The 18,955-nt window shown below is 39.2% G+C and overlaps 1 protein-coding gene across 5 annotated transcripts in view; it reads left to right on the top strand.

Moving 5' to 3' along the window:
* Nucleotides 1–18,955, top strand: part of FBXW8 (F-box and WD repeat domain containing 8) — a 168,706-nt gene that overhangs the window by 97,206 nt on the left and 52,545 nt on the right. For all 5 annotated transcript variants that reach the window (XM_013990336.2, XM_021073706.1, XM_021073707.1 and 2 more), the window contains exon 5: nt 3,384–3,535. In XM_013990336.2, coding sequence (XP_013845790.1) covers nt 3,384–3,535 — 152 coding nt within the window. The remainder of the gene's footprint in view (nt 1–3,383; nt 3,536–18,955) is intronic.

Below are 18,955 nucleotides of genomic sequence, written 5' to 3'. Positions count from 1 at the left end.
GAGATTTTAATCTGTTTGCAAGTAAATGCAAGAAGTCTGATACACCTTAATGTAATGTGTGCCTTCTGAGGGTTTGACTGATTTATCACTGGAAGGTGGGCAGTAGAAATGAAAGGAGTTGGCACTTAAACCAGTCCAGGTTGTCAATTGGGGACCTTCCTCTTTCAATCACCATTTATTGTCAGCTGTGTGTAAGGCACACGATGGAGGCTCGGGCATCGAGGTAGGGCCTTCACCAGGACTTCACAGTCAAGTTGAAGAGAGATGGAATGTAGCAGTGAACACCATTTCTTTAAGTCCAGGGACATAGTAATTGAGTCAGCGAGGTTTCATGGAGGAGGAGGGCCTGGACCTAGACCTTGAGATGCTAGTAGGCTTGAACTAGGTGGGTGGATCTCAATCTTGGGGGCACATTGGAAACACTGCTGTTTGGTTCCACCCTGGAGAGACAGATTCCATTGATCTGGTGTGCCATTGGGCACTGGAAATTTTAAAAGTATCCCAGGTCATTCTAATATGTAGCCAAGGTTGACCCACCTGGCTGGGTCATGAGAAGGGAAGGGGCTTCATAAAGGTGGATAACAGAAGCCAAGGTGCAGAGGCAAGAGTGTTTGAAGCCAGTGAATGGCAGGCCTGGCTGGAGGCGAGCTCTTGCCGAGGAAGAGGAGAAAATGAAGCTGAGGACAGGGTGAAAGCCAGTTTGTGGAGGGTTCTGTGTCTGGCCAGTAGTTAAAGCTTCATTCATTGTAGTGTTAAGGCCTAAGGATTTACATAGGGCTTTCTAAGTGTCAAGTGTTATTCTAGAGCACTGAAGAATTTGCCTGTTCTGGTCATTGTATCAACGATAGTGAGCAAGACCCAACCCCTGATCTTAAAAGCTTGTGGGTTCAAGGGTAGATGAACAGTCAGATGACTACACACATGCACACTATTGCCACGAGAGAAAAGTCCATGCTGCTGTCATGGTAGAAGATAGGGCCTGCGGTCTAGCTTGGAGGGGAGGGAAAAGGGAGAGAGACCCATGTAGTCAAGTATTATTGAGGGCTGGCTGAAGGTTGGAGAGGCTTGGGAGTACGGAGGCTGTGTGGGGTGGCCGTGAGGCCATGAGGGAGCTGGGCCGGTGGCTGCCTGGGAAGAGCAGGAAGGGTGTGGGGACCACAGGGATAGCAGTGTGGGTGATGGTGAAGGAGGTGTGGAGGACCCCCTCGGTTTTGCACCGGTAACCTGGGGCTATGTCACTGACAAAATCAGGAACTCACAGCAGGCCAGTCTGGTGGTGAGCTGAGGCTTTTCGAGGGGAGACCATGTTTAGTGTTAGGTGGGTGGAGTTGCAGCATGAAGGAAGAACAGGCTGATCAGGAGCCTTTAGCTATTAATAGAGTGCTCTTCTCTGTGGGATCTCTGCCTTCCCTCTTTCCTCTGCCCCCAAACAAGAGAGACCAATGAGTTGTATTTCATAGCTCGTGGTTATGTGGTTCAGCAGTTTTTCAAGTTTTGTTTTGGTTATTATTGCTTTATCTGAGAACTCATCGTGTAAAAGGGGCTTATGGGTGGTGGAGCCTGGGCTACCCAAATCCTCTCCTGTGTGCCCCCCAAGGGACCACGTGAAAACGGTTGCTGTGATCCCATATACAGGTCATAAAAAACAGAATGCCCAAGACCAGTGGAATGGAAATATGTTTTCCTGGTTTGTGTACCTCTTTCTCTCAAAGTTCCTTAGCTCTGACCGCTTGAGTTCCTTCTCTCTTGCTTCCACTTTCTATTTCTGAAAGATGGGTGCCATCCTTCTCACCCTTCTTTTCTGAACTGGCTGGTTCCTTTCACATGGAATTTAACCTTAAGAATCTAATCATACAAGTCTGGAAATTCAGATATCTCTGAGTGTCTCTGTTAAGTTAAGCAAATGACCTTACTCCAGGAAATGCCCAAGTCATTGTCATGGTGTCAGGTTGAGCCTGGTAGTTCTGGTGCTATAGGGTGTGTGTTCATGTAGGCTTCCTCTTTAAGGACGATCTGGAGCACTGCCTGGAGGGCTGGAAGCCAACGGCTGTGCTTTGGCAGTAGTGTTATCAATATCTACCTCTGCTTGTGCATCACCAGGCTTAATGACACTCATGGAGTGAGTGTTTCTATTTATTGGAAGATCAGTGGTCAAACAGAGTCCCATCAGTCCAGTTTTAGAAAGCATGCCTCTCCTGTTTGGCTCTTTATATGCACAGACATTCTCTAGGCACCATCCTCCAGGGAGAGAACCCAGTGTTCCAGTCTAGAGAATGTGAGTGACAGAATGGCCTTTGAATTCATAATATGCGTATTTGCTATCAACGAATAATTTTAGGGACGTACTGTGCCATTCAGGAAAATGAAACATTCCTGAATCAGAATTTTCTGTTTCTTTATTAAGAAACCTCCATAACTGCTTCATAATGTATCATGTCATAGACTTCAGTAATTAAATCTCAGAGTTATCTTACTCAATTTTACACTTAAAACATGAGATCAAAGAAACCTTGAAGGAACCATGGCTTGAGCTTCAGGAAGACCGAACATCTTTACACTTGTCTTTTGGTCTTTGTGTCTGTGTGGGTCCATCATAGGGGACTCTTACCTCATTTCTAACATGCCTCCCCACAGTTACTTTATGTGTGGAATTGAACCCTGTGTAGCAGATGTGAGGAACTTAGCATAAATACCTCACCTCAATGGCAGGCAGCACAGCACCTCATTATCTAGCCATTCCATTGTTCTCAGGGCCTGGGGTCTGAGCAGGTTCTGGCCCTGCCTCAGCTTTGATGGGGAGAGTCATTTGTTGGAGTGGCAGGAGTAATAGGAGAGAGTGAGTGCTCCTGTCTTCTAAGTAGGCAAAAGCAAAGAGTGTCATGCATTTCGGCAAGAGCTTTTCATGAGAAGGCAGTGTCGTCTGGCTGCTAAAGGCAAGATTTAATTGTTTCAGCAAATCAATTAGTCTTTAGGGACTTTAATCAGTCAAATCTGATGCATGGATGAGGTATTAGAAAGCTTGTGCCTGTAAGACCATTAGTCCTGAGCAGTTTCTTCTCTGTCTTCAGTGCATGTGTCTGTGTGTAAATAGTGTGGCTTCTATGAATTTCTACTAGTGATCCCCTTACTGGAAGCTTTTGCTACGCAAATTTTTTATTACAGTATTCTCATTTGAAATTGTCACCATTGTGCTGTGTTCTCAGCCTTTCTGTTATCTAGTTGACATTTTCTCCTATTGGAGTGACTCATGTAAACAGTATTGCAGGAGTGGCTCCACACCAGCCAGATCTTACGCCTCTGTCGTTTTAAGGCTCCCCCATCGGTTCCCCCGTGGCCCTGCTCTTCAGTCTCCATTTGGAACCAAGTTTGTCATTCTTTTCCAGATATACATCAGGGGACGTGAGGGTGTGGGACACTCGCACCTGGGACTACATAGCCCCCTTCCTGGAATCAGAGGAGGATGGGCCTGGAGTGCGGCCACATGTCTCCTTTGTGAGGATAAACAGCTCGCTGGCGGTAGCAGCTTATCAGAATGGTAAGTCACTGCAACGCTCCTCCCTATTAAGAAAAAAGCTTTACAAAAATTAAGCAGCTGTGGCCAGCTCCCCCTGTAATCCCTCCATACATACACGCAGGCACTCACACATGTTCACACACATTCACTCATTCTTGCCTTTATGTGAAGAAGTTGGCCAATAACCCTCAATGCATTAGAAGGCATTGGAACACAGCACCCATTAAAACTGGTATTTAATTCCTACTGGAACTGTCAGGCTGGGTTTTAGTGCCAGACATGAGGCTGGCCAAGCCATCTTAAGCAAATAACTTGTTTGGTGTAAAATATTAAGTATACTTGGCCTACTTTTCCTTTTAGTCTCTGCTTGATCCAAAGGGAAGAGTGAAAAGAGGATAGACAAAGATAATCTATTGACAAATACGAAAATAGAAAAATAAAAGTCAGGGCCTACCTTTTCCTGGCTCTTATATACCATCCAAGATAATTTATGGTAATATGTTGTCTCTCTGGGACTGATAGAATTCTTTTTGTATGTGAGTAACTGTGGATTTACAGAATTAGGTAAGAAGAGTCTAAAATTATTTTCACCAAGTACTGACAGTTTTTAGCTAATAGGAATAGTAATTTCAATGGCCATAATATCTTATACTACCTCTTATGCTCCTAACTTCTTTTATTTGTAAAGTTTTAATCTCCAAAAGCTTTGTCTCCCCATTTGCCTGAAAGCTGGAGCACAAGATATTTCAGAATGTTGGTGTTCATGTCATGGTGCGGTTGCAAATCTTCAGCAGTAGTGTAACATTATCTGTTGGGTCAGAGGGTCAAAACTATAGTAAAGTAGCTAATGGGGAAATTTTATATCCATATGCCATTTAAAAAATAAAAATTAGAGCTGAAATTCTTAAATATTTTTATTTTATTTAACAGCATCAACTTTTTTTTTTTTTTTTTTTTTTTTAGTTTGACATTAGTGGACACCATTGGATTTTCCTTTCAGCCTCTAGAATTCAGCTAGTTGTCTCTGGGATATGTCATAGTTCATGTATGTGTATTGACATTCTGGATAGATAACATAAGAGCAGCTTGAGTGTCTTTCCTACTTGCCAGACTATCAATGAGATTTTTTTCCAACAACCAATGCAGAGGTTGCAGTACTTTTAAGTGAGAATTATACAGTTTCAGAACCACCAATAGCCTCTCCCTGCTGCACACACACATCCTTCATGTTGGGGGAAACTGGGGTCCAGAGAGGCTGACTGAGTGACTTCCTTGAGGTTGAATCATTCATCACTATGAATCCAGAGGTGTGGTTGTGTGTCCCAGGCCATGCCAGGGATGTGTATAGTGCTGTTTATGTGAATCTGCACAGGAGACTTGATGAAAAGGTGCCCCTGCTTGATTTGCACCCTCACGTCTCTTATCTTGTGAGCTCGAAAATACAGTTTTTAGTGACATGCAGGTGCGCTGCTGATTTTATGTTGTTGATTAGAATTGTCTTTGTCACCTTCATCCCTGTTGTTGCACAGAAATATTAAGGAACCTTGTAGCTAGGCTAGAGAAACTACTTTCTTTGATAAATACTTGGCAAATAATAGCCATAATTTATTTTAAATATTTGGTTTACAAAAACTTTATAGTTAAAATTCAAAGAGAGCACAAGTATGAAATGTGAGAGAAAATGTATCCAAAAAAGTTCAAATGTTCCTCCCTGTCCCCTACCTCTGGTTCTTCTCACATTCTGCACATACATCCTACTCTATATACTCTCCTGAATGTTGCTTTTTCGCCTAATGACACATCTTGGGATCTTTCTGTTTTAACACTTATAGATAAACCCTATTCTCTTTAGTCTGTGTAGTATTACATTATATGGCTGTATTATAATTTATTTACTAGAGCCCTTAGCAATGCACATTAGGATTAGTCTTTGTTGTTGTTGTTAAAAACAGTACTGCAAGCAATATCCTTGAACAAATACCACGATGGACTTTTGCAAGTATATCCATGGGGTAAATTACTAATAATTACCAGATTGGAGGCTACAGATATTTTACATTTTGATAAATATCGCCAAATTTCCCTCCAAAAGATTTTATAGTTTATAGTCTCACAAAAAGTATGTGAGAATGACTGCTTCCTCATGTTTGTCTGATAGGTGGAAATGGTATTTTGCTGTTGTTTTTGTTTGTCATTCTTTATAAGTACATGTGAACATCTTTTCATTGTGTTATTAGGTATTTGATTTATTTCTCTGAAATTGTTGCTGTCTTTCCCCATTTTTCTTTGGATTGTTATCTTTTCTGGTTGAAAAGGGAGGGCTAAGGAAATAATCCATGTCATCGATCTCAAATATTTTTTCAATTTGTCACATTCTTCAATGGACATTGTTTATGGTTTATTTTTCTAGATGGCAGTTATGTGTGTATGTATATATGATTTTAATTTTTTAACCCATAAATGAGTGGGTATTATTTTGTAATTTAATGTATTTGACTAAGTAATACATTTGAAGGATGTAATATAAACAGTTACACATTGTGAAGTCTTGCTTCTACCTATTTTTGTTCACTACGTTATAAAGCAACTATATATTTTAGTTTCTTGTCGATCTTTCCCATATATATTGTAAATACAAATAGATATAATATCTATTTTTATTTTCATCCCCCTTTTAAACAAAAGATAGCATACTGTTTTATATTATTCCATACTTTAGCTTTTTTCCACCCAATAACATACCTTTTTTTAACTTTTCAAAAAAATTATAGTTGATTTACAGTGTTGTACCAGCTTTTACTGTATAGCAAAATAACTCTTTTATATGTGTGTGTGTGTGTGTGTGTGTTCTTTTTTATATTCTTTTCCATTATGGACTATTCCAGGAGATTGGATATAGTTTCTAGGAGATTGGATAATGCTATACCTTGTTGTTTATCCATTCTAAATGTAGTAGTTTCCATTTACTAACCTCAAACTCCCAGTCCATCCCCACTCCCTCCCTGCTCACCTTTGAAAGCCACAGTCTGTTCTTTTTATCGGTTAGTCTATTTATGTTTTTTAAATAGATTCATTTGTGCCATATTTTAGATTCCACGTATAAGTGATATCATATGGTGTTTGTCTTTCTCTTTCTGACTTCAATTAGTATGAGAATCTCTAGTGCATCTGTGTTCCTGCAAATGGCATTATTTCATTCTTTTTTTATGACTGAGTAGTAGTGTATATATGTACCATACCTTCTTAATCCATTTATCTGTTGATGGATACTTGGGTTATTTCCATGTCTTGCCTACTGTAAATAGTGCTGCTGTGTGAACATAGGGGGTGCATGTATCTTTTTGAATTATAGTTCTGTTCAGATATATTCCCAGGTGGGATTGCTGGATCATATGGTGGTTCTATATTTATTTTCTGAGGAACCTCCAAACTGTTTTCTGTGGTGGTTGTACTAACTTACCTTCCCACCAACAGTGTTGGAGTGTTCCCTTTCCACTATACCCTCTTCGGCATTTACTTGTAGACTTTGTAATGATGGCCATTTTGACTGGTATGAGGTGGTACCTCATTGTAGTTTGGGGTTTTTTTGATTTAGGGTTTTTTTTTGGCTGCACCTGCAACATATGGAAGTCCCCAGGCCAGGGACCAAATCTGAGCCACAGCTGTGACGTATGCCACTGCTTTGGCAACTCTGGATCCTAAACCCTCTGTGCCACAATGGGAACCCCCCACATTGTAGTTTTGATTTGCATTTCTCTAATAATTAGTGATGTTGAGCATCTTTTCATGTGCCTATTGGCCATCTGTATGTCTTCTTTGGAGAAATGTTTGTTTAGGTCTTTTGCCAATTTTTCAGTTGAGTTGTTTGGGTTTTGTTGTTCTTGAGTTGTATGAGTCATTTGTATATATTTGGAGATGAAGCTCTTTGTTGATTGCCTTGTTTGCAAATATTTTCTCCCATGTCTCTTCATTGTCTTTATGGTTTCCTTTGTTTGTAAAAGCTTGCAAGTTTGATTAGGTTCCATTTGTTTATTTTTGTTTTTATTTCTCTTGCCTTGGGAGACTGACTAAGAAAATATTTGTACAATTTATGTCAGAGATGTTTTGCCTATGTTCTCTCCTAGGAGTTTTATGGTGTCATGTCTTATGTTCAAGTCTCTAAGGCATTTTGAGTTTGTATTTGTGCATGGTGTGAGCATGTGTTCTAATTTCAATGATTTACATGCAGCTGTCCAATTTTCCCAGCACCATTTGCTAAAGAGGCTGTCTTTTTACATTTTATCTTCTTGCTTCCTTTGTAAAAGATTAAGTGACCATAGGTGTGTGGGTTTATTTTGGGGCTCTCTATTCTGTGCCATTGATCCATATGTCTGTTTTTGTACCAATACCACACTGTTTTGATTACTGTAACTTTGTAATATTGTCTGAAGTCTGGGAGAGTTTCTTTTTTTTTTAATTGAATAAATTTGACATGTGACATGGTGTAAGTTTAAGGTGTGCAGCATGTTACCCTGATACATTTAGATATTGTAGTGTGACTGCCATTGTAGTGATACCACATTGTATAATTATAGTATAATACTGTTGCCTGTATTCATTATATTGTTTAGAGCCCTGTGGCTTATTTACCACTTGTTATAAGTTTGTACCTTTCAACTCCATCAGTCTTATCTCCCCTGGTAACCACCATTTTATTCTGTTGTTTTTTTTAAACAGGTTCGACTTTTTTAGATTGTGAAATCTGTATGGTATCACCTATCATGTAGGTGATACCATACAGTATTTGTCTTTCTCTGACTTAGCTTACTTAGTACAATATGCTTAAAGTCCATCCATGTTCTTGAAAATTAAAGGAATTCTTTATTTCTCATGGCTGAATAATACTTTCTTGTATGTATGTATATACAAGAAAAAAATGCATACATACACACATATATACATATATACATACACACACACACATATATATACACACACCATATCTTTTTTATACATTGATCCATTAATGGGTTTTGGGGTTGTATCCATACCTTGGCTGTTGTGAATAATGCTGTAAAAAACTTGAGAATGCTTACATCTCTTTAATGACATATCTTGAAAAGTTGTCCATATCAGTTGTATAGAGATAATTCTCCTAATTCATGGTTTTCCATTGTGTAAAAGTACTATGGTTCATTTACGTAGTCTCTTATTGAGGAACGGTTGTGTTGTTTCTCATCTTTTGCTATTACAGTGTGTAGTGAAAAACCTTGCACATAAGATATTTCATGAATGTTCAGGAAGGATAGTTTCCTATAAAAATGTCTGAGTCAAAGGGTAAATGCCAGTGGGGTTATATTATTTTGCACTTTTACCATCAAGGTATGAAGGTGTGCCTGTTTCCTCACAGTTTTAATTTGCGAAGTATTTTTCAGACTGTTAGGTATTCGTCACTTTGATAGATCAGAAATAGTATCCAAATGTTTCAATTAAAATTTCTCTTAGTGTGAAAGAGGATGAATTATTTTCCCATGTGTACCTGCTACTTGTAATTCTTTTTTCTTCTGTTACTGTTATGGTTTTAAAAATTTTTTTAATTGAAATACAGTTGATGTACACTATTTTGTAAATTTCAGGTGCACAGCATAATGATTGACAGTTTTCATTCCATTATAAAATTATAAAATATTGACTGTATTCCCTGTGCTGTACAATATATCCTTATAGCTTATTTATTTTATACATAGTAGTTTATACCTCTTAAACCTCTACCCCATCTTGCTGCTCTCCCTTTCCTCTCCCACTAGTAACTACTAATTTGTTCTCCATACCTGTGAATCTGTTTTTTTTTTTTTTTTTTGTTATATTCACTAGGTTGTTGTGTTTTTAAGATTCAACATATAGGTGAGATCATATAGTATTTGTCTTTCTCTGAGTTTTCACTTAGCATAATACCCTCCAGACCCATCATGTTGTTGAAAATGGCAAAATTCCATTCTTTTCTGTGGCTGACTAGTGTTCTATTCTATATACCATATCTTTTCCCATCATCTCTTTCTCTCTCTCTTTTTTTTTTTTCTTTTTTGTCTTTTGTCTTTTTAGGGCTGCACCCACGGCATATGGAGGTTCCCAGGCTAGGGGTCCAATTAGAGCTGAAGCCGCCAGCTACACTGCAGTCACCACAATGTGAGATCCGAGCCATGTCTGTGACCTACACCACATCTCCCAGCAACACCAGATCCTTAACCCACTGACCAAGGCCAGGGATCAAACCCAAATCATGGATGCTAGTTGGGTTTGCTAACCACTAAGCCATGACAGAAATTCCTCCATCATTCCCTTGATGAACAATTAGATTCCATATCTTGGCTGTTGTAAACAATGCTGCTATGAAGATTGGGGTTGCATGGATCTTTTCAAATTAGTATTTTCATTTTTTTCGTATGTATACCCAGGAGTGAAATTGCCGAGTCATACAGTAGTTCTGTTTTTAGCTTTTTGAGAAATTTCCATATGGTTTTCCATAGTGGTTTTACCAGTTTACGTTCCCATCAACAGTGTATGAGGGTTCCCTTTTCACCACATCTTCACCAACATGTTATTTGTGTTCTTTTTTTTTTTTTTTTTTTTTTTTGGCTGCCCCAAGGCATATGGAGTTGCCCGGCCAGATTCAAGCCACAGTTGCAACTTGTGCCACACCTGCAGCAATGCTGGATCCTTAATCCACCATGCCGGGCCAGGGATTGAACCTGCATCCCAGTGCTCCAGAGACGCCACCGATCCCGTTATGCCACAGCGGGAATGCCTATTTGTGTTCCCATTGCACCATAGCAGGAACTCCTGTTTGTGTTCTTTTCTTTTGCTTTTTTTTTTTTTTGCTTTTTTTTTAGGGCCACACCTGTAGCATATGGAAGTTCCCAGGCTAGGGGTCCAGTCAGAGCTACAGCTGCCAGCCTACACCACAGCCACAGCAACTCAAGTTCTGAGCCATGTCTTCCACCTAAACCATAGCTCACAACAATGCCAGATCCTTGACCCACTGAGGGGGGCCAGGGAGCGAACCTGCATCCGCATGGGTACAAGTCAGATTCGTTTCCACTGCACCACAAGGGGAACTGTTGTGTTCTTTTTGATGACAGTGTTATGGCTTATTTTTATATTTAAATCTTGATTAATATAAAGTTCATCCATGAATAGTATATGATATATTATATCTTTCCAGCATCTCTTATTAGAAAGCCCATCTCTACCTCACTGGTTTGAAGTGCTGCCTTTATCACATTTTTACACATGAAATTCTTTTAATATTTCATCCTGTTTCTGGATGTTACACTCTGTCCAGTTAGTCTGTCTAGTTGTTTACATTCATATCATCACATTTGTCAGTCTTACTATTTTGGGTTTCATGTCCTGCTCTGGGGGATTTTTCCTTCTGTAGGTTAAAATCTATAGTTCTTCCTTAGCTATATCATTTACATTGAAATCTTTGATTTGTCTTGAATTCCTTTTGATATTGAGATGATTTCTTTGATGATAGCTGCTACGTTTTCTTGCTTCTCTCTCACTCTGAGCTTATTTTACCAGTCTAATGGGGACTGTTACTTTCTGAGATAAAAAACAACTTCTCATTTCTCTTCCAGACTTCCGGTGGCATTGTCTTTGGTCTCACTTCAGTTTAACAGTTGACACTGTGATATTTGTACCAACATATTCGTGAGTAGCTACTTCTGGGCAAAGGCAGATGGAAATAATCAAATGCATATTTTTAAATTGCTCTTTTCTAGGAGCAGTGAACATGCACTTATTAGGCAGTGCCATAGCACAAAGGAAGTTTACCTTGTGGGGTCTGAAATTTGTGACTGTGCCCCAAGAAAAAGAAGAATAAGATAATAAAATGAGTTAATGAACTTCAGCTCCCTGATTGTGCCAAAGGGAAGCTCTGTAGCCATCGAGATCCCCTTGTCTACACACGTGTTCTCCACAGAGGGAGTCAGGTCCAGAGAGGGAGATGGAAACTGCTTTGGGAGAAAGGAAGTCATCCCCACATCGTTTTTAGCCTCCTTGCCCTGCAGGAATACTATACACCCACCTGGGGTGTCGAGATTTGGCAAGGTGATCCACAGTTGTGATTTTTTGAATTCCAACCCACTGGCCTCATATTTCTTCTGCCTTGTTTCCGATTGTCAGTACTGGCCTTCATCCAGTTTGATTTTACCACTAATTGTGTTGCACGTTACCGTACCGAAATGAATCAAATCAAAATGCTTTTCCTGGAGCATTAGATAAAGCAGGCGAAGGTTCTGAGTAATGAGCAGATGCTGCTAATGCAGGGACAGTGCAGACCTTGCCAGGACTCCATCTGCTCCATGCTTGCCTGCCTTTGGCCTCAAGCCACAGCATTAGGGAATGGCAGTGTACTTGAAACCTGCTCCCTGTTCACAGAGTTTGTCTCGAAAACTCACTCTTCAGTGAGAAATGAGATTACACACTTAGGTGCAAAGAAGTTATTTGTCTCCTTAAGTGGAGAGAGGAGAGACAAGACCCAGTGCATACTAGTATGTGGAACCTAGATGGGAGAGCCAACAGTCATCTTTACATGGTGCCATTAAACAAGGCGAAGTGGCTTAGCCACTTCTGCAGCACTCCCAGTACAATTGTCTGAACACATACATGCTCCATTGTCCAGGACTGTGCCTGCCCTGTGCCAGAGTGACTGACATGTACACAATGGATGCAAGTGTGTCTCTCCAAGCAGTGAACAGTAGGACCATGTTTAGTTAAAAGGCTGCAGAGACTAGGTGCTAAATGAATTAAAGTTTTATTTATAATTTTGTTTAGTAAAAAAATCAGTTCTGGAAGTTCTCATTGTGGCTCAGTGGTAGCAAGTCCAACTAGTATCCATGAGGATGTGGGTTCGACGCCTGGCCTGGCTAGGTGAGTTAAGGACCTGGTGTTGCTGTGAGCTGTGGCATAGGTCTCAGACATGGCTCGGATCTAGCGTGGCTGTGGCATAGGCTGGCAGCTGCAGCTCTGATTTGACCCCTAGCCTGGGAACTTCCATATGCTGTGGGTGGGGCCCTAAAGAGAAAAAAAAAAAAAATCATTTCTTCAGTAGTTAGGCTTATGTCTCTTGTTTGTATGTTGATGATGACATTCGAGTATAATGGTATAACTTTTGAATGCAGTATTCAATATCCTCCCACCCCTGATCAAAACTGAAGTTTCAGGAGTTCCCATTGTGGCTCAGTAGTAAAGAACCCGACTAGTATCTGTGAACATGCAGGTTCAATCTCTGGCCTTACTCAGTGGGTTAAGGCCAGTGTTGTTGTGAGCTGTGGTATAGGTGGCAGATGTGGCTTGGATCTGGCATTGCTGTGACTGTGGTGTCGGCCAGCAGATACAGCTCCTATTCGATCCCTAGCCTGGGGAACTTCCATGTGCCATGGATTTGACCCCCCAAAATTTAAAAAAACAAAACAAAAAACCTGAAGTTTCAGAAGTGGATTATTAACATACTAACATATTGCTTGGGAGATGGCTAGAACAACTGGTTGTGGATTGCAGAGAATTTTAGTCTCTTTCAAGGCTTGCCTTTTCTGCTCATTTTCCTTTAAAAATTTTCACTTAGTAATTTGTGCCTGGAACCTTTGCCTACCTTTAGGTCTTTTGGAATCTTATTCAGATACTCAATGGACAAAACAAAATGAAACAACTTTCTCATAAAAACCAGAAAAAAATAGCAGATGGAGTCCTTTTAAAAGATAGGATAGAGTTCCCTTGTTGGTGCAGTGAGTTAAATATCCAGCGTTGTCACTGCTGAGGCTCAGGTGGCAGATCCCTGGCCCAGAAACTTCCACATGCTGTGGGTGTGACCAAAAAAAAAAAAAAAAAAAAAAGAGAGAGGATTAATTTAAGCAAATTTCTTAACAGTAGGAATACTCATATTTTAAAGATATTCAGAATGGAATTAAGAATTTAAATGCAGAGTTCTGAACTGAGGTGGTTCTTGCAGTGTTGAAGTGTTGAAGGGCCTTGAACTTTAAAGTTGACTGTTGCCTGGAATGGTCTGGATGTTAGATTTTGTTTTATAGACAAGCCATAAAGACTATGTTTATGTGATGGAGGAAGCTGCCAAATGAAAATTGTTTTTAAAATTTTTTTCTGCTCTTCAGTGAAGGAAAGTGAAATTGTATTTGTTTTACACTTGCTTATACGTGCTTTGGGCTGAACATGCATTGTAACTCATTGTAATTCAGTGTTCCTCAAGCTGCAGTCCACAGATAGAATAGTGGGTGGGAGTTAGGAGATCTCTAGGAAATTTTTAAAAATCTCTGTATTTTTATGGTAGTTTTAAAAGGAATCTGGATCTTTTGAGCTTGTTAACTGAACCATACCTTGGGATCTCGTTATTTGAATTTGCATTTTGTAGTCCCAGCCTGTTGGCACCAAATGATCACCTACATACCTTAAAATGCTTTGTTTTTCACACTGACGGGTCCCTAGATGAGTTCTTAGAAGTTTGCAAGCTCTCAAATTTAAGAAACACTGGAAAGGGAAATTCTCATGCTTCAGGTACACATTAGCAGATGATCAATTTCTAGGATAACTACCAATGTTTGATGTTACTAGTGAAAATAATTTTTTTTTTCCCACTGTACAGCAAGGGGGTCAGGTTATCCTTACATGTATACATTACAATTACATTTTTTCCCCCACCCTTTCTTCTGTTGCAACATGAGTATCTAGACAAAGTTCTCAATGCTATTCAGCAGGATCTCCTTGTAAATCTATTCTAAGTTGTGTCTGATAAGCCCAAGCTCCCGATCCCTCCCACTCCCTCCCCCTCCCATCAGGCAGCCACAAGTCTCTTCTCCAAGTCCATGATTTTCTTTTCTGAGATGTTCATTTGTGCTGGATATTAGATTCCAGTTATAAGTGATAGCATATGGTATTTGTCTTTGTCTTTCTGGCTCATTTCACTCAGGATGAGATTCTCTAGTTCCATCCATGTTGCTGCAAATGGCATTATGTCATTCTTTTTTATGGCTGAGTAGTATTCCATTGTGTATATATACCACCTCTTCCGAATCCAATCATCTGTCGATGGACATTTGGGTTGTTTCCATGTCCTGGCTATTGTGAATAGTGCTGCAATGAACATGTGGGTGCACGTGTCTCTTTTAAGTAGAGTTTTGTCCGGATAGATGCCCAAGAGTGGGATTGCAGGGTCATATGGAAGTTCTATGTATAGGTTTCTAAGGTATCTCCAAACTGTTCTCCATAGTGGCTGTACCAGTTTCCATTCCCACCAACAGTGCAGGAGGGTTCCCTTTTCTCCACACCCCTCCAGCACTTGTTATTTGTGGACTTACTAATGATGGCCATTCTGACTGGTGTGAGGTGATATCTCATGGTAGTTTTGATTTGCATTTCTCTTATAATCAGCGATGTTGAGCATTTTTTCATGTGTTTGTTGACCATCTGTATATCTTCTTTGGAGAAATGTCTATTCAGGTCTTTTGCCCATTTTTCCATTGATTGATTGGTTTTTTTTGCTGTTGGGTTGTATAAGTTGTTTATATATTCTAGAGATTAAGCCCTTGTCAGTTGCATCATTTGAAACTATTTTCTCCCATTCTGTAAGTTGTCTTTTTGTTTTCTTTTGGGTTTCCTTTGCTGTGCAAAAGCTTTTGTGAAAATAATTTGAAATATTTTTTCTCATGCAGAAAACAGTGACATGTTGCTTTTATGATAAAAGATTTGATGTTAATCTTCTGGTTTATTGGGGGTAGTTGTCTGAACACTGATTTTTAACAAGATACAGTATGATGCGTAAATTCAAAGTAGCTCTTCTGTCTTATTACAGTTGAGGTTAAAAATGGAAAGTAGTAATAAATAGAATAGGGTAGCTTTGGGGAGATAGTTGAGACTAGGCAAATAAATTGTCCAAGTTCTTAAATCTACCTAATGAAAACCAAGCATGAAATTTTTTTGGAAGAAAATAAACTGAATTTTAATTCAGAGAACTTATTTTCCTCTTTAATACTTCCAGTTTTAGTTGCAGTGTTTACTCTGTTCTAAACCCTAGGCCCTATTAAAACAGAAACAAATATATTTGTGGAATATACTCAGTATTTTCAGTCAAAAAGTCATTAGACAGGCCCATGGAGTAGGGAGGCAGCCCAGTGAGGCCAGAGACAGAGGTGGAGCAAGGCCCTATTAAAACAGAAACAAATATATTTGTGGAATATACTCAGTATTTTCAGTCAAAAAGTCATTAGACAGGCCCATGGAGTAGGGAGGCAGCCCAGTGAGGCCAGAGACAGAGGTGGAGCAAGGAGTCTGAGTGGAACAGTGTCCTGGAGGGTTTGGAAAGTTGGCAACAGTCAGGGAGATAGAGCAGGTAAGTAAATTGAGGTTAATGGGCACCAGTTTTCTCATTATTGAAGAAGGGAGATATAGTTATGGCAAGGGATAGCCAGAATGAACTCTGTAGGCTGGATTCAGTAGGAGGTGTCAGTATGGAGTTCATGATTTTCAATATATAGATAAGTAAATAGAGATGTATGTATGTTTGCATATATGTTCACATATATCCTGTTTTTTCTGAGAAGGTATAGAAGCAGCAACAGTTCAGTAGCAGTAAGCATATCCAGTGCTTACTGGGCATCTTGAAAATACCACTCTTCACTAAAAGGACCCAGGTCTACTTGGAGTAATGGCTGAATCCAGAACTAAGGCAGGGAAAAATCTCCAAATATTTAAAAACTAAACAACACACTTCTGAATAACCCATGAGTCAAAGAGGAGATCACAAAAGAAATTAGGAAATATTTTGAACTGAATGAAAACTAAAAACAGTATATCAAAATGTAAAGGGGATATAGCAATGCTCAGAGGGAAATTGTTCGCATTAAGCGCTTATATTAGAAAAGAGAAAGTCTCAAACCAACACTGTAACTTTTCACCTTAAACTAGAAGAAGAAGAGAAAGTTTAAATAAGTGGAAGGAATAAAGCAAAAAAGATAAGAGCAGAAACCAATGAAGTAGAATAGAGAAAAAATGATAGAGGAAAATAAACAAAATGGAAAACTGTTCCTTTGAAAAAGTCACATTGACAAACCCTAGCCAGAGTGATCAGGAAAGGAGAAAGAAATGAATTACTAACATCAGGAATGCAACAGGGGACATTGTTACAAAGTTAAATGAGGATTTCCCCTCATGGCGCAGTGGAAACAAATCTGACTTAGGAACCATGAGGTTGCGGATCGATTCCTGGCCTCACTCAGTGAGTTAAGGATCTGGCATTGGTGTGAGCTGTGGTGTAGGTCTCAGATGCGGCTTGGATCCCAAGTTGCTGTGGCTGTGGTGTAGGCTGGTAGCTATAGCCCTAGCCTGGGAACCTCCATATGCCACAGGTACGGCCCTAAATAGAAAAAATTTAAAAAAAAAAAAAGTTTACTGGTGCAAAGCTGTTCATATTTCATTAAATTCAACCAGTTAGATAAAGTGGATAAACTGAATTTTCGAAAGACGCAAACTACCTAAGTTCACTTAATAATAAATAGAAAACATAAATAGCTTTATTTCCATTAAAGAAGTTGAATTTGTAATTTAAAAGTTTCCCACAAAGAAAACTGCAAGCCCATTGGTTTTACTGATGCAGAAAATCTTTGTGATCTTGACGTGGGTAAAGATTTCTTAGGACACAAAATGCACAGATTATACAAGAAAAATAATAAATTAGACTTTCTCAAAATTAAAAACCTTTGCTCATTAAAGAAACCATTGAAAAAATGAGAAGGCAAGCCATAGCCTGGCAGAAAATATTTGCAAAACATACATCTGTCACATGACATACATCCAGGATATTAAAGAAGTTTTACAATTCGAAGAGGAGATAACCAATTAAAAGACTTGAATGGGAGTTACTGTCGTGGCACAGCAGAAACAAATCCAACTAGGAACAATGAGGTTGCAGGTTCAATTCCTGGCCTCGCTCAGTGGATTAAGGATCCAGCGTTGCCTTGAGCTGTGATGTAGGTCGCATATGAGGCTCAGATCTGGTGTTGCTGTGGCATAGGCCGGCAGCTGTAGCTCTGATTAGACCCTTAGCCTGCAAATCTTCATATGCCACAGGTGCGGCCCTAAAAAGCAAAAAAAAAAAAAAAAAAATTGAATGGATCCTTCACCAAAGAAGATCTACAAATGGACGGTAAACACATGAAGAGATGCTCAATGTAATTGGTCATTAGGGAAATGTAAATTAATTATGTAAATTATGAGATACCATTACATACCTGCTACAATGGCTTGAAAAGATTGATATTACCAAGTGTTGGAGAGTTTCTAATCCTGTTCCTTATTGGTGGAAATTCAAATAGCTAGTTTAGAAAACAGTTTGCCAGTTTCTTACAAAATTAAACACAAGTTTTCTGTATGACCCAGCAATTCCACTTGCATATATTTATTCAAGAGAATGAAAACATATGTTCACACAAGTTTTTTTCTCAAATATTCACAGAATTTTATTCATGATCACTCCCAACTGGAAGCAACGAGATATGTATTATCAACTGGTGAATGAATAAATCTATCTGTAAATAAGATATTATACCTCAATAAAAATGAACAAACTACAAATACATGCCACAGCATAGATATAAATCATAACAGCATGACACTGAGTAGTAGAAGCCAGACACAGAAGGGTACATACTATATAATTCTACTTATATGAAATTCTAGAAGAAGTGAAACAACAATGACAGAAAGCAGGTGAGTATTTGACAGGGGCTTGGACAAGGGAAAGGAGATTAATTGCAAAGGGGTGAGGGAAATATTCTGTGTTATGATTGTGGTGGTGGCTGAGGGACTCTATATATTTGTCGCTTCCCATCAAATTGTACACTTAAGTTGATGGATTTTTTTGAAGGTAGATTATATCTCAATAAAATTGATTTTTAAAAGGCAAAATGCCGTCTTAATATTTTTGCAATGTTATTTTTGCTCGACAGGACAGTGTCTCTGAGATGTGTTAGGTTAGAAAGACAAGAATTCTTTCCATGAAGTTCTCTTTTGGCCCAGAGGGTTAAGGATCTTGCATCGTCATTGTAGTGGCTTGGGTTACTGCCTTGGCACAGTTCAGTCCCTGGCCTGGGAACTTCAACATGCCTCAGACTCGGCCAAAGGGAAAAAAAAAAAGAATGCTTTCCTGTGCAGTTCTATATTTGATTAGATGATCAAGAGCAGAGAATTCCTCTGGTGGTTCTGAGCTACTGAAATGCGTTTAGTGACTTAAGTTTGTTTCTGAATTTTTAATTTTATAATAATCCTTCAAGAATAAATCTAGACATTCCCAAAGGGATCCCAGGAAGTAGGTATTGTATATATATTGTATATGTGGGATCAGGGTGGCAGCAGCTTGGCCAGAAACAGTGGCCATAAGTGCTCTGAATTGTT

The sequence above is a fragment of the Sus scrofa genome, chromosome 14 (genome assembly GCF_000003025.6).
Source record: "Sus scrofa isolate TJ Tabasco breed Duroc chromosome 14, Sscrofa11.1, whole genome shotgun sequence".
Classification (NCBI taxonomy): Eukaryota; Metazoa; Chordata; class Mammalia; order Artiodactyla; family Suidae; genus Sus; species Sus scrofa.
This window is presented reverse-complemented; position numbering and strand designations above follow the sequence as displayed.